The 14,846-nt window shown below is 39.3% G+C and overlaps 1 protein-coding gene across 6 annotated transcripts in view; it reads right to left on the reverse strand.

Moving 5' to 3' along the window:
- Window positions 1-14,846, reverse strand: part of HPS5 (HPS5 biogenesis of lysosomal organelles complex 2 subunit 2) — a 24,039-nt gene continuing 9,193 nt past the window's right edge. For 5 of the 6 annotated variants that reach the window (XM_061999626.1, XM_061999625.1, XM_061999624.1 and 2 more), the window contains 14 exons: window positions 14,526-14,704; window positions 14,165-14,323; window positions 12,898-13,057; window positions 10,745-10,868; window positions 8,922-9,068; window positions 8,049-8,126; window positions 6,950-7,554; window positions 5,601-5,724; window positions 5,246-5,401; window positions 4,644-4,763; window positions 4,216-4,329; window positions 3,773-3,879; window positions 2,787-3,069; window positions 1-2,451 (listed from right to left, as the gene is read on the reverse strand). In XM_061999626.1, the coding sequence (XP_061855610.1) occupies window positions 2,391-2,451; window positions 2,787-3,069; window positions 3,773-3,879; window positions 4,216-4,329; window positions 4,644-4,763; window positions 5,246-5,401; window positions 5,601-5,724; window positions 6,950-7,554; window positions 8,049-8,126; window positions 8,922-9,068; window positions 10,745-10,868; window positions 12,898-13,057; window positions 14,165-14,323; window positions 14,526-14,704 (2,417 nt within the window). In that variant the 3' untranslated portion in view covers window positions 1-2,390. The remainder of the gene's footprint in view (window positions 2,452-2,786; window positions 3,070-3,772; window positions 3,880-4,215; window positions 4,330-4,643; window positions 4,764-5,245; window positions 5,402-5,600; window positions 5,725-6,949; window positions 7,555-8,048; window positions 8,127-8,921; window positions 9,069-10,744; window positions 10,869-12,897; window positions 13,058-14,164; window positions 14,324-14,525; window positions 14,705-14,846) is intronic. The other variant, XR_009819043.1, reaches the window with a different exon arrangement.

Here is a 14,846-nt window from a genome sequence, read left to right on the forward strand (position 1 = left end):
TTCTATTAAAAGTTGCTCTGGGCAAAGGCCCCTTTATTCCTCTCTGTTTTTCAAGGGTGTCCTCCACACAGGCAGTTGCCAAAACCAAGATGAGCTGCAGGTCACCTGCTCCAGTACAGGCTGGCTTAAACTATCAGTGGTGAGTGTTCAGCAGGTTGACAAGAGGTAAGGGCTGTAGCTTTAGAGTGAAGGCATTCCTCTGTGCATCTGTAACTTCTAAACAGAAGACCATTTCATTTCACAGTCCCTTCACCTTATCCCTATGACATGAAAACATACATATCAAGAACAGGAAATAGTGATTTTCCTACTTCTTCAGAGTTCTTACTCTTTGTCAGCCAAGTTAGTGGAAATCATCAACAGCAGCTCACCCCAGACATTAAATTTGAACAAATGCTTCCCCCATTAGCTATAAGAACGTTATGACACAAAATTTTTATAAAAGTTCTGAATGGAAAGTTATGATTTATTGTTAAAAAAAATCAAACAGCCCCAGCTCTCACTCAAAGGTAACCAAATGTACAAAACCCTTGTAGAAGTAACAAAGAAACTGCTGTGTATGGAAAATACACAGAGCAAATGAAGTGGAACTGTTCCATACAGAGATAAGCCATCTCCCTCTGAGGAAGACAACACAAGCACTCAACTAGAGCAGTACTACATTCACAGTTAAATACAACAGCAGTCGGCAGCTCGTCATCAGTGGTGTTCGCCAGGACTCAGTGCTGGGGCCTGTTCTGTTAAACATCTTTATCAATGGACTGTATGAGCAGATTAAGTGCACTCTAAATTTGCTGATGACACCAGGTTGTGCAGAAGTTTTCATAGATTATCAAAGAATTATCTATGAAGTTTTGATCTGCTGGAGGACATGAAGGCTCTGAAAAATGATCTGGACAGGCTGAAGCGATGGGCTGAGGCAAACTGCATGAGATTCAACAAAGCCAAGTATCAGGGCCTGTGCTTGGGCTACAACAACCCCATACAATGCTACAGGCTTGAGGCAGAGTGGCTGGAAAGCTGGCTGGAGGAAAAGGACTGGGGGGGTATTGGGCAAGAGCTGGCAACAGTGAGCCCAGGTGGCCAAGGCAGCCATTGGCCTCCTGGCTTGCATCAGGAAGAGCATGGCCCACAGGACCAGGGCAGTGATCGTGCTCCTGTAGTCAGTGCTGGTGAGGCTGCACCTTGAGCGCTGTGTTCAGTTTTGGACCTGTCAGTACAAGACACTGAGGTGGTGGAGCATGTCGAGAGACAAGCAATGAAGCTGGTGAAGGGTCTGGAGCCCAAGTCTGATGAGGAACAGCTCAGGGAGCTGGGAGTATTTAGTCTGGAGAAGAGGAGGCTGAGAGAAGACATGATCACTCTCTACCACTACCTGAAAGGAAGCTGTAGTGAGGTGGGGGTTGGTCTCAAGTAACATGCAATAGCATGAGAGGAAATATCCTCAAATTATACCGGGGAGGATTAGGTTCAATATTAGGAAAAACTTCTTCACTGAAAGGGTTACCAAATATTGGAACAGGCTGCCCAAGGAAGTGGTAGAGTCACCATCCCTGGAGGTAAATGTGTAGATGTGGCACTGAGGGACATGGCTAGTGCTGGACATGGCAGTGCGGGGTTAACAGCTGGGACTCAAGGGTCTTTTACAACCTAAATGACTTTGTGATTCAAATTCCACTGTCCTAAGGTTTGTTGAAATATCACAACTGATGTCTCTAGTCATGTTGCACAGAGGGATACAGGCAATTTAGAAATATGCTTATAGTTTAAGGGTGAGTTCATTTAACAAGCTCTTCTGTTAACAGCATTCTTAATCACTCCATTTATTAAACAACTCCTGAAAAACATTTCCCTCCCATTTTAAGAATTAAGGAATTTCAAAAGGAGAAGATTAGTCCATATCATTTAAGAGGGGGAAAAAAAAGTATCATAACAAGGTCTTCTACAGTAACCTGAAGAAGTCAACATCACTTGTAGGAAAATTAAACAAATAAGGACTTACACATGTCCAAGGAATGGCTTCTCTTTTGTTTGCAAAAAAAAAATATGTTGTACAACATCATTTACGACTTAGGGCTGATACCTTAAACGCTTAAACCACATACATATGGAAAATGAGTTCAGGAATTTTCATCTCTGAAATCTCTGAGCTTAACTTCAAGATAAATACTGAATTGTTCTGATTGAAATTCTACAGTTTAAAACTCCACAAGGAATAAGGGAGAACTGTCAACAGTTCCCAGTCAGACACCTGCCAGATGGAGGCCGGCTCAACATAACTGAACTTTTAGACAGGAGCTCATTTCTTTAAGAGCCTGTACATTTTAAGACGCACTTTAATATACAATCATTACAGTAAAAAATGTTCCCAAAGTTTTCCAAGTTGTTTTCTATGCTTGCTGAGACCACAAAAACCGGTCACACCTTTCCAACATGGACTGAATCAGCGCTCTGCAATTAAAGCAAAGGGAAAAAAAGAAAGTCAAACCATTAGAAAATCCAACATCAGAAAGAACAACAGAGTTTTGGTTTGCTTTTTATATCTCCTTCAGATAAGCTCCTTCGTATCTTTAACATATGACTTCCTGTTTCCTCATTTTCCATTTGTAAAATACCTATATTGCACAATACCTATCTCTTAAATTATAGAAAAGCTTTCAGCTGAGTTTAAAACCTGAGGTAAAAATGTGAACCATTTTATATTTTTGTTAACTGAAAAGCAAGTTTAAGGCACCACAAAGATCCAAGACGAATAGTGTGGATCTTCTGCTGATGGGTCATCTTACCTTTGTCTTTTCTCAGCAATTCTCAGTATCTCACAGACACCAGTAAATCTCTCAGACAATTCTAGTGTCAAGCCACACTCCTGCAAGAGAGGCAAGGCACGATTTGGGCCAATGGCCTTTGCCAGTAGGAGAGCGACATTCTCCACAGTGATGCAGTCTGGGCAGCTCAGGCTGCCATTGCTGACAGCATTCCCGTTCTGCGGGCCATGGTGCAAAGCTGTGCTGTGATTCTGTGCAAGATGCAGAAGAAACTTCCATTCTTCTATGGTCTCTGGAATGGAACCTAGGTGTAAAATGAGTTTGTTACATTATTTGTAAAAGAAGGATTACTCTAAGCCTACTACTTTAAATGTATCTGTATTTGAAAGGAAAGCAAGCTGCTTTGTTTTTCTCTGTGAAGATTTAAGAATACCAGGAGTTACCAACAAGCACATGCTGTACAGAAGTGTACTGCTTTGACTGACTCTGTGGGCAAGTTGTTTTGAGGTTTTTTTGTCCATGTAAGATTCAGTGGTGAGCTATACACAAAGCTTCATAATAGTTTAGTATTTAAGGCTTTGTATCAAGTCAAAGAATTGTTTTGCCATCTTGGGGCTACTGGAAATTTGCTTCTATGTTGTGTCACATGATAGAACACTTTGTTTGTCAGAACTGTGTGTATGTGCAGGTGTAGTGGGGGAGGTTTTGTGCTGTGTAGGGAGGCTTGCTATTCCTCTATCTACAGACACTAAGTTTAGCTTTTACTCCCAGCTGATAAGTCTACATTCTCAAATTTTTAAGCAATTTCTAGCACAACTAATTTGGCAAAGCACAGTGTGAAGATACACGAGGGTAATACCCATTTCTGTGTTTCAAGTATGCTGCAATATACCCACTGCTACCAAAACACTTCAAGAAATCAAAGTTCAACTTTGGACAAATCAGTACATAATAAGGGGAGTTCCTGCATTATAGAAGTATATTTACACAGCTTAAGACTCACTAACCATCTTCTCCATTCAATAGGTTCAAATCATCCAAGTGAGCAATATTAGTAAAGGCTTCTAGTCTTCTATCCAGCTCCAGACAGAGAAAAAGATATCCAGGCCAAAATCTTGAATAAGAGAGTAAAGATTTCCAGGAATCACATACTCAGTCTACACTAAAGTCAACAATATTTCAATGCTCATTTAAATACCAGTGAAGATAGAAGCAACTGAATTTCTCAAACATCAGAAATCACTGCACAGTGGGGACATGGGGAATATCCTTTAACCAGAAAGGGGTATTTGGTACATTAAATTGCACACTTAATATTTATCCTCGTAACAGGAAAGGTTTTAAATAAAATCTGCCAATTAAGGAGCAGATGGGTAATTTCCTTTTGTGTCTTTTTGGGACCAGAAGAGCAACTAACCAAGTATCAAGAATTACCAAGTTTTCTTCTTACCCATGTGATTTACAGATGTCAGCCATCTTCTCTTTTGTAACAAAATCAGCTGGGAGTTTAATCAAAAGCAGAATCAGCTGGCTGTAGCCCCAAGTAAACAAATGGGATCGTGGCCTAGAAGAGGAGAAATTCAGTTTTAAAGCATTTATGATTTTCTTCAGAACATTATGTCCTCTCTATGAAAAAAGCAGGCATATGAAGAGAAAGAAGGAAACCTAAATTAAATGCTGTGTGTAGTCTCAGTAGAGCAGTCATGCTGTAAAGCAGAACAGATAAAGGTTATTCAACCCTTTGGTTGCTTCTGCTGATCTCCGCAACATGCAAAATGCTCCAAGGATTCAGTGACTGTCCTGTAAAACCTAAGGCAAGAAGCTGCAGACCCATTAAAGCTTTGCTGCACTCAGGACCTTGGGTGAACTCAACTTTACCTGGGATTTCCTTCTGTATCCACAGTATTTGCTCTTTGTGGTGCATCACGAGAAACAGCCAAACACAACCAATCTAGTCGTACAGATTCAGGCTGCAGAAGAGATCTGAGGAGAGCTGACCTAGAAAACGAAACACACAATAAAACCTACTAGTTTTAAACGTGTCAGATATAGAGAGGTAGAGACTGTGCGTGGACAAAGATGTAAAAAGAAATCATTCTAGGCTTTTCCGTATGTATGTTTCTGGAAACTAAGTGGACCACAGAAAAGGATCGAGATTGCAGACTGGATTCCCCCAGCTTTTGTTTTGGTTTTTAAATGCTCTCTAATCTTAGCATACTGAACTGCAAGCATGGGAACAAAATAGTCAGTTCCATTGAAAGGATTATTTATAGAAACCCTTTTAAAACCAGCACCTAATCTAACAAAAAATCCAGCCTGAGAGCAACTACAACTGGTAGAATGAATTAGACTCTAATGGTAAAGAACACCAAGCAGACAGGTACAGAAACAGTAAAAAAATATTCCCCAAAGCACAAAAATCCACACAGCTACATGATGAAGAATGTAGAGAGATGAAAAAAGTTCCATATTTCCTTTACCTTTTATCCTCTGGCTTCGATTTCACCAGACTATCTAAATATGCTAAGAAGTGAGCTGGATCATTCCTGCAAAGTTGTTTGATATCAGAAGGCAAAATAGAGGGGTGGAACTTGATCAAGGGCCGGAGAGCCGTTTCCCCAAATTTTTCATAAAGCCTGGAGAGGATAAAAACTACTTTCAGTACCAAACAGCAAAATTATATCTTTTCCAAGATGTCTTACAAGTTCAAGGTAGAACTGAAAAGTGATCTCTTTTACAATATTCCCAGAGAGCTTCATGAAATGATAAGGAAACCAATTCCTGCCAATAAGTTAACAACACTGAAGAAGAGAAAAAACAGACTTGGTGACAAACCTTTGAGCATGTACCAGCAGCAGTGGACTATCGTCCCAAGGTCCCAGGTCATGCAGCTGTTTCAGTATTTTCAACATATCTTCATTTTCCATTGCTAAAGCCACTGGACTGTGACAAGTGAGCTCTGAAATAAATCAGCACGCAAGTTATGAGATACAGGCAAGATAGGGTTTTTTTTCCTTAACACACACATAGCTGTTAAATGTAAGGACAAAAGTTATCACTATTTTCATGGAACTCTCCAAGAGTAGTAACAAGTGAACAGCCCATACTTGTTCATTTCATAGAAATCAACATCACTCGTCTGCACTTAGAGCAGATTAGAGTTAGAAAATGACACATCTCCTGAGGAGGTAGTTTTTCTCTCATATGTGTCCACTGCAGGACATATGGCTTGCTGAATATAATGCACATCTGAGTCAGTTCCAATTTGCTTCTATTAATAAATAAAAACTTTGACTTGGACACTGACCTCACAGAATTCAACATGAAAGATGAAACAGGGGTATTAATCTACAGGCACAAGTGTATCCCAGCTGAGGACAGACTGAGAGTGCATACATTACTTTCACTTCTCAGAATCCAAATAGTGAATCAAGTCCCAGAAACCCAAATGCCAGCCATCAAAGCACGGTTCTGTTGTTTGACCAACTCTCTGTTGGCACAATATCAACGCTGAGACTTGAATTCAGTCTTAAAAGAAATGCATAAAGCAGAATCTGAATCCAGAGAACAGATAGAGTTCTGTTTTCTGATAAAAATCAGGAAGCTGTGGTTCAATAAGGCTAAAGAGGCATCAAAAATCAGAAAAAGGAAGTCTGAAAGGGGAAGGCCACTCATTTGCATGCAACCATCTATCTCATCCAGTTTAGTTTCACATTAACCACATTTCTCTACAAGTTGAATCTTTTGTTTCCAGTGTAAATCCCAAAACCCCTTCCGTAGCTTTTGCCCTGTTTCTATAGACATATTATTCTAATTAAGATGCTTTTGATCTTTGAAGCACATATATTTCTTTTTAAATAGATCTGGTCTGTAATCTCTACAGTGTTGCTCCAACAAGCTCCATATAAATTAAAAGGTTCAGAATTGCGAAGTGTGAGGAAGGGAGGAACAAGTTTATCCAAGGAGTCAGCAGTTCTTCCTAAGTTAGCCTTCGGGGGAAAAAAATAAAACCATCAAACAACCCCAAAACAGCAGCAGAAACTCCCACACACCAACCATTCTCCCCATCATGCACTACATGTGCAGAAAGCAAGCCTGCAGACACAAATAGGAAAGTCCTCAAGCTTTTCTTTCTCTCTCAGTCCTACTTTCATTTTACTAGCTATAAAATTTTCATTAGTTACCTTTCAATCCTGCGATGTATGTTTCCCATACATTAGGACTGGCTGCATACATGGTTATAATACACTGCTTTAGTCTTTTTAAATCCAAAAGAAAGAAGTAGCTTTGCATGAACCTACAAGCCAAGGTCCATGAGGCTGCTAATGGCAGACTTCCATTAGAGCTTTCCTCAGCGTCACCCTTTACACCAGAAAATACACGCAGCTCAAAACACAGTGTTGTCAACTCAACGAGATCTTTCCAAATGTCTGGTTCTATGACACACGGAGGAGACACTTGAAAGCCACAGTCCAAAGGTCCCTTCAAATCAGTACCATTTTCGCACATGGTTTTGCTTACACAGGTGTCATCACTATTTTCCTTCTCAGTGCAGTCTTCCAAGATGCTATTCTGTTCTTTGTCTACTGGGTCTCCACTGGTTGGATCCAGTTGTAGGTTTTCCTCCAGGACTGCCTGTTCTTCACCACACATTGTCTTGCTTTTCTTAACAGAGGAAGCAGAACATCCTTTGCTGCTGAACTTCTCTTCTAGATAGACAAGCCATTCCTGTAAAATTCCTCTCATATTCTGTGGTTCTAACAAAACCAACGGATCCTGGAGTTTGGCCCTGCAGCATAAAAGAGAAGTTTCCTAAGCTGCTCAACAGTTATAAGATGCCACAAGTCAAGTATTAAATGTTACATGTGTTTTGTGTAACTCCAAGTATAGTCCCAAACATGATTTACAGTCAGTTGTTGGGTCTTGTGGGTTCGAGGGCATCAAACAGAATTTAGGCTACTGATGCTGTCTGCATTTGATATTAGTACATTCTGAGCTCCTCAAGCTTTCTTTCAGAATGGACTTTTGTTTGTTAGACACTTTTTTCTTTCTTTATACTATGCTTGCAGCTAGGAAAAAATAATAATACCAGAGTATCTAAACAAGCTTTTATTGGGTTTTACACCAGAGAAAGAAATAATTAATCAAATAAGATCCTTTCAGATCATGTTACTAGAAGATTAGAGCATTAGTCTTGCATGTATGTAATAAAATAAATGTTAAAAATGTAATAAAAATTTTTCCATTAAAGCCCTGCATACACTAAAAAGTTGCCCTGCTTACATAGCTTCTGCTGTTGCAGCCTTGAGATCTCTTAGATGGTCTTCCTCTGTCAACTGGCAGCTCTGTACTGGTTCTAACCTAGAAAAAACACACTCATTTCAGTCTTTTCTGGAGTATTATCTTTAAGTGAACTTTTCCTCACAAACTTCCTCAAACTTAACTATTAGCAAAGCTTTCATTTCTGAAGAAGAAACAGGTCAACAGAAATTATGGATGAATGGGACATGAAGAGAAACCAGGAACACTGCTTTTGTGGCCTTTCATAAGGGCTTCCACTCCAGCTACAGTAGATTTCTGCAGCTACTGAATAAAAATCAGTATCATGCTGCTATATGAAAGTCCAAAATGGTAAATCAGCAAGTAATTCAAAGAGGAAATGACTTAGCTCTGTATTAACTGGACAGCCATTAAAGAAGTTCAATGCTTTCTAGCTACCACTATTTTAAAAAAACCCAACTAAAACAAGCCAAACACACACAGCCTACGAAAGGATGAAAAACAAATCAGAAAGAGGCTGTTAGGGAAATAAGTGTGTTTACTCCCCACTCAGAAAGGCCAGGAAGTGAACTGTCGGACTCCTGAGCATCAGAGACACACTACAGGAAAAATGCTGAATACGCTATGTTGCTACTCTTCAGTCACTAGCACAGCGGAGGCTGCATGCTCCACCACCTAACAAGTGGTCATTGCCTAATCAGCTTCTAGGAAAGGAGTCAGGGGGAACCAGTGGAACCCAGCATAGTAATGAAGGCAGCTGAAAAAAATCTAATGCTGAGCTCATTCTACTTGACACAGTAGTTTTCCTTTAGGTTGCTGTTCTCAGAACTTTCAGCAAGTGCAATTGCTAAAAGAAAAAGGTGACTGTGAACTCACTCTTTCTCTTCCTGGGGAGACACTACCAGATTAACAGTCAGGTCCTGCTGTTGCTCATCATCCTTGGCTTCTTGCCTCCCTCTTGTATCAGGGCTTATATGAAGCGTGCCAATCTTCTCAGTAGTTTTGCGTACAAAGCTGGAAACACTAGGAGTCAGAAGTTCAAACATTTAAAACTTGAAGTTCAAAACCAAATCAAACACATTCTTTCCAGTCAAACCATGTTTTCAGAAAACTTTATAATCTGAAGAACTCTTGAGAAAAGGATGAGAGCAGCGATGACCAACAAGAACAAAACTCACTACGAATCTGCTCAAAATCCAAACTTCAAGCACGGTCCGTACTTCCAGCACAGAATAAACACCTGAGGTCTTTAAGACTTGGTATTTTTATGCTGATGGAGAAACGGGATCACATAGTAACATTAACACTTAGATTTTGACATCTACTTGTATGCAAATAAATGCAGATTGGCTACATTTAATTTTAAAGCTTATAAACAGAAATCATCCCTAGAAAATTATGTCCTTCTTGGTGGTAAGAAACAGTTTTACAATACTCTAAATTAATTCTTCAGATTATAAAGCTCACTACAAAAAACCCTTATCTCTTCAGTTACTTTATTCAAGAGAAAGCCCAGTGAACATACCAGTTATTTCTCCCACTGCTATGAAGACAACTATGTTACCAAGAGTTGAACAAAATAATCAGCTTCTTGCTTTCTGGCCATGAAATAGTTTAAGAGCATCAAGAAAAAAAAGAATAAAACAACCCTTTCACTTGCTTGCCAGATAATATGGCACCTTTACTATACCAAGGGCACAGCAAAAGTTGAAGGTTGATACAGAAGAGAAAAAGGATTTAAATGTAGCAAAACAATTGGACTTGAACACAGAGAAGGGTTAAAGGTAAACTTCTACAAATTAACTGTAAATACAATAGTATATTATTTCATTCTAAATTGATTTCAGTGAATACTTGATTTAACTCTCATTATTGGTAGAAACACTTATTACTAGTAAAGCCTTTAAAAATATTCCATTTTAAAAAGAATTCAAAACACTGTATGCACTTCTGAAGATTACACTGAGACCCACAGACTTGATATCAGGAGCATTTTTTCTTGCAGGTCTATGGCCAGCACCAGTTTAGCCAAGACATTAACATACATACATTTTTTTCAATTTTTTAAGTTATGTATTAACACCACCTCCTTTCTATTTGTCCCTCTTGTTTTTAAAACAAGTTTCAACATAGCAATCTATTTTCTATTTAAAACAGACAGGACCATGTTTTCCTGCCCCAGATACAAGCTACCATTATTCCCTAAACAGGTAGAGAACTTATGAGATTCCATGACAGGTGCGTGTGGGGAGATGGCAGACCACGTGGCACACTTTGCAAGTGTGTTTTAGCAATATTGAACATACTTTGAATAGTGTTTGTGCCCAGGCAACACAGGAAGCCTTCATTCATTCATTCATTCAAAGTACCAGAAAAGCAAAATCCCAAAAAAATATTAAGTTAGTTTGCTTTGAATACAAACCACAACCAGTTTACAAGGTAGTGTGAAACGTTTTTAGACATTTAAAAACTGAGGTTGAAATCTTGGCTCCACTGAAGTTAGCAGCAGCTCTTCATACCTTCATTAGAGTCAAGATAGAGCTTTTAATTGTCTGGCAACCTTGACTGAACTCCAGCGTTTCAGTTCAGATGTTACATCTTGACAGAACAGAGTATGAACTAAACCAGACAATGCTACAAACTCAGAGGACAGAAAAGGGAGAGATGTAATGGATGAGTGAACCTGCTGCAAGTTTTACCTTTCTTTGACAGCTTGGAGAGAGACGAGAGGAGATGGGGAACGAAATGACAAAGGAATACTGAATGGGAGAAATGTCTCATTCCGGTCAGCCTCAACCGTCACAGATGCATGAGATACGTTGTCTAACAAATGGAATTGAAATAAAGAGTCATGAAAGAGTGGCCTGGCAAAAATGGAACAGTGAAACAAACTGCAAGTTACTAATTCATTAAAGGATAACCTGCATGTGACATTTTCCGACTTAACATTAAAAAATGTGGGGAGCCAGAGGACTGCAACTTGGTTTCATGAGCCATTTTATTCCTGACTTGGAACCTAGAAGGTCTGCTTCACTAACAGCCTTTTTGCTCTATAACAAGGTAAATGATGATCAACAACTGTTATGAAAGCTATCTTCTAAAAGTAGACTTATGTTCATTTAGGGGACAAAAATCTTGATTGAATCCACCGACAGCTATTTAAACATCTAGGAAAAAAAAGTATTGTGGCATACATCAATTCATTTTGCATCATTTCCTAAAAATCTAAATCACATATGAACATACAGGGACACAAAAGCCATGGTTAAGGTGTAAATCACTCTCTTATTTTAACAGACTTAAAAACATAATTGAGCCCCTGCTCTCTGGCTTTTGATAAGAATCACAGGAAATACAGAATCACTGGCTATTTCCTTTTCACTCTTATATCCCTAACAGTAGCTACACTGTGTTTTGGTTAATCATTTCCTGGTACACACACTGTATCTTTAAGTGATGTAAGAAAGAAAAAAAGGATGCTTTTCAGTAAGGATGACACTGCATTTTGCAAGTCAGCACTACCTGCACTGTTGAGAGGAACAGATGCTTTGCTGTTACAGAAATTCTCCCATCAGAATCCAGTCTCTCTAGATAGTGCCTAAAGGTCACAGCTGATTTTACAACTGCTTGCGAATAAGGCTGCTTTTGTTCATTATGCAGATTAGAAACTGGAAAACTACGATATCTTACGTAAATGTGAGCAGGGAAACACTAAGTCCATTTCTCTTAAATACCAAAGTGAGTACATGAGCTTCAAGAAGCATTTAGAACTCTACTTTGAAATAATCAGATAATTTGCTATCTCTCACTGAACAGATAGAACTGTTCTATCTTCTGACATTCAAAAACTCTACATCCCTTCATTTTAGGTTGTTAGTATCAGAAATGACACGTTTCCTTTCAAGCTTTCTCACTTGTTTTTTCGGTGATTTAGGTAGAGACAGATGTAAACAGAAGCGTTACACACAGCATGTAGCTTAGTCAGCAGGATAACACTAGTGATGAGTAGGGGAGTAAATACTAGTTTCTATACTCTCCATCCCCACACTGGTTTTCCAAAGCATGCAAATTCTCTCCATCCTCAACTGGCATCTATTCTCTGCAAAAGCTAAAAAGTAGCCTTTTTACCAGAAAGCCTCTTTACCACACCTGGAACTAAGCCAGCTCCTTATCATCCCGGCAAGACCCAGTATTGTCTCACCCTAGCTTTCGTCCAGTGACAGACAGTTGTTAGGAAATTAAAAATGCTCCCTGGATAGTCTAAATGAAGTTACTAAGAACTCTATAAACTCTATGCTAATGTATACACGTGTAAGATATGATCCCCTGTACAAACAAAATCCTACAAGAAAGTGAGGAACACTTATCATTAGCCTACTGTTTTCCCTGAAGAAATACAAAGCCAGAGCCAAGGTTAAGAAATTCTTTCCTGGAACCAATATTACTGGAAGGATGGCAGCAGCAAACAAATCTCATTTTAAGGTCAATTAACACCGGCACAGTCAGCTGAGACAATCTTGGCATTAATGCTGAATTACACATAAAGGCAGGGTGGAGGGGAAATTTGAGCAAAGTTCTAGCTTGGTAAAAGCCCTTTGGACCTTCTGTTTTGTTTTTCTGCGTTTTGCTTACTTTTTAAACCATTCACTTCTGTGAAGCCAGCACTTCACCCCAATGTTTCAAGGAGTTGGACTGAAAGGTGGGGTGCCTGTGTTCCCATTTATCAAATTAGAGCACTTAATTATGGATAACTTGATAGTGAAAAATAGGAGCACAGAGCTAATCCAATCAAAATCTTAGAGAATAAATAAAAATTTCATCCAAACAACATGGTTTCATTAAGAAACAATACCAAGTTCTACTTGCTCATCCTCCTGGTGTGCAGGAAATTCTTTAAGTCTCTCATCTTCTGAGAATGTTTGACTGTGGAGAGAACACGAATCTTCATCAGACTGACTGCCTCTTCGACTGATAACACGGTATATTCCAGAGTCTAAGACACTGAAGCTCTCCTGTCAGATAAGAGAGAGGAGCTGGATGTTGTACAAGTTGTACTCCCCTATTAAACTTCCTGCAATGGACTCAAACAACCATAGGCACATTAAAAAACCCACAGCACTTTGTAACTCACCATCTGGAAAAACCCTGTGTAACAGCATATTTTTTACATACTTGGAATGCAGAAGCACCCAGACGCCACTACGTGTACAGTCCGGTGACTCCGTAAAGATGTATATGCAGCAATTGCTTTTCGGAACACAGCATGCAGAACAACTAGCGAACTTAGTAACAGACAAAACCCATATCTGCTTTAGTCCTGCATCTGAGACTTCACTTCATCCCTTTGCATCTGTATACCCAAGAGTCCATATTTTGCTGGTTAACCATATCCAGAGCTGACACAATTACAGACCCTGTAAAACTCTTTAAGCTCCAGGACACATTTACACTCCTTTGCTTACAATCAGTGTATGTGGTGTACTCTCTCATCTGCTACTGAAAAAAGACAAATTTGTCTACCATATCAAGATGGAGTTTACATTACTTTGCTTTTAAAACTTTAAACATTGTTAGAGTGAAAGCAGCAACTGATATTGGATTAACTGTGAAATATTTCCCCGAAAAACTGCTGGAAAGCCAAGACAATACCAAGCAGCTGTACACATAAAAGAATAAGGAAAAAAAAGTCACAGCATATTTCCAATAGAGGTTTCTGCTTAGACTTCATAGAGTGAGACAGTTTTTCAGAGAGGGCTACAACAGTTCTGGGCAGTTGGATGTTCACCACAGAAAACTACTGTTAGAATCAAGATGACCTGTACTGCTGAAGTACGTTAAAACAACAAACTTGGCTGAGGAGAAAGCTTTCCTCATACCAATCTTTGTACATGTCTCAACCATTAGCTACAAAATAACATGGAAAAGAGGCAGAAGTCCAAAAACTTAAAGAATGCAAGTCATAGTATTTCATGGCTCTCTACTCCACCTAATTTTAGAAAGTAGCATTATCAGCTATAGCGGACACAGTAAAAAAGAAAGCCTCATCTTCACAGTGAGCAATGAAGTGATTTTAAGTCATAAAGTGCAGGTAACACTTTTGTCATTACCAGTACACATACATGAGATGAAATACTGCTCCTTCTGCTGCTGCACGCAGAATCTAGAGGTTCCAACTTTGAAACCAGTTCTTCTAGTTGCATAATGAGATTTTGTTGGGTCAAAGCATCCAGCTGAGACTTCAGGTGCTCCAGCTTGTCTAGAGGCAAATTTTTTCTTGCCTAAAAGTACACAGTGAAAGAGAAGTGTTGTGATTTCTAATGTAGTAGAATGAAGTACCATATATGCAAGCTAAATGTCATCCCAGAAGGCTTTTTAAAGACTGCAAGAATATGAATCTCAGAAACCTATGGAACTTAATGGAAGAGGGGGACAGGAAACAGTGAAGCTGCATTGCATATTTACAAAGAAATATTTACTTACCCTGCAAGAAATAATTGAATTTTGGAAGAGGCAACAGACTCTGGCAGCAAGGGTCCAGAACCCTCTTCTCATCAGACGCTCTATGCAGCGGTCTACCAGCAGAAGGGAGAGGTGCACAACTTTTCCATTTGTATGCAGACAGAACAGCTCACTTTTGTAAACTGCAATATCCTGAATATCTGCAAAGTCAGATGCAGAGAGACATCTAAAGGGCTGAAACAATTTGTTAATGCTCCTTTCTGTTCCTGAAAAAAGGTGAAAACCTATTTGCTATCTGACTGCAAATGCATGCAAAAGCCTAATAAGCTGTAGCACAAGTGC

Source organism: Colius striatus, chromosome 7, assembly GCF_028858725.1.
Source record: "Colius striatus isolate bColStr4 chromosome 7, bColStr4.1.hap1, whole genome shotgun sequence".
NCBI lineage: Eukaryota > Metazoa > Chordata > Aves > Coliiformes > Coliidae > Colius > Colius striatus.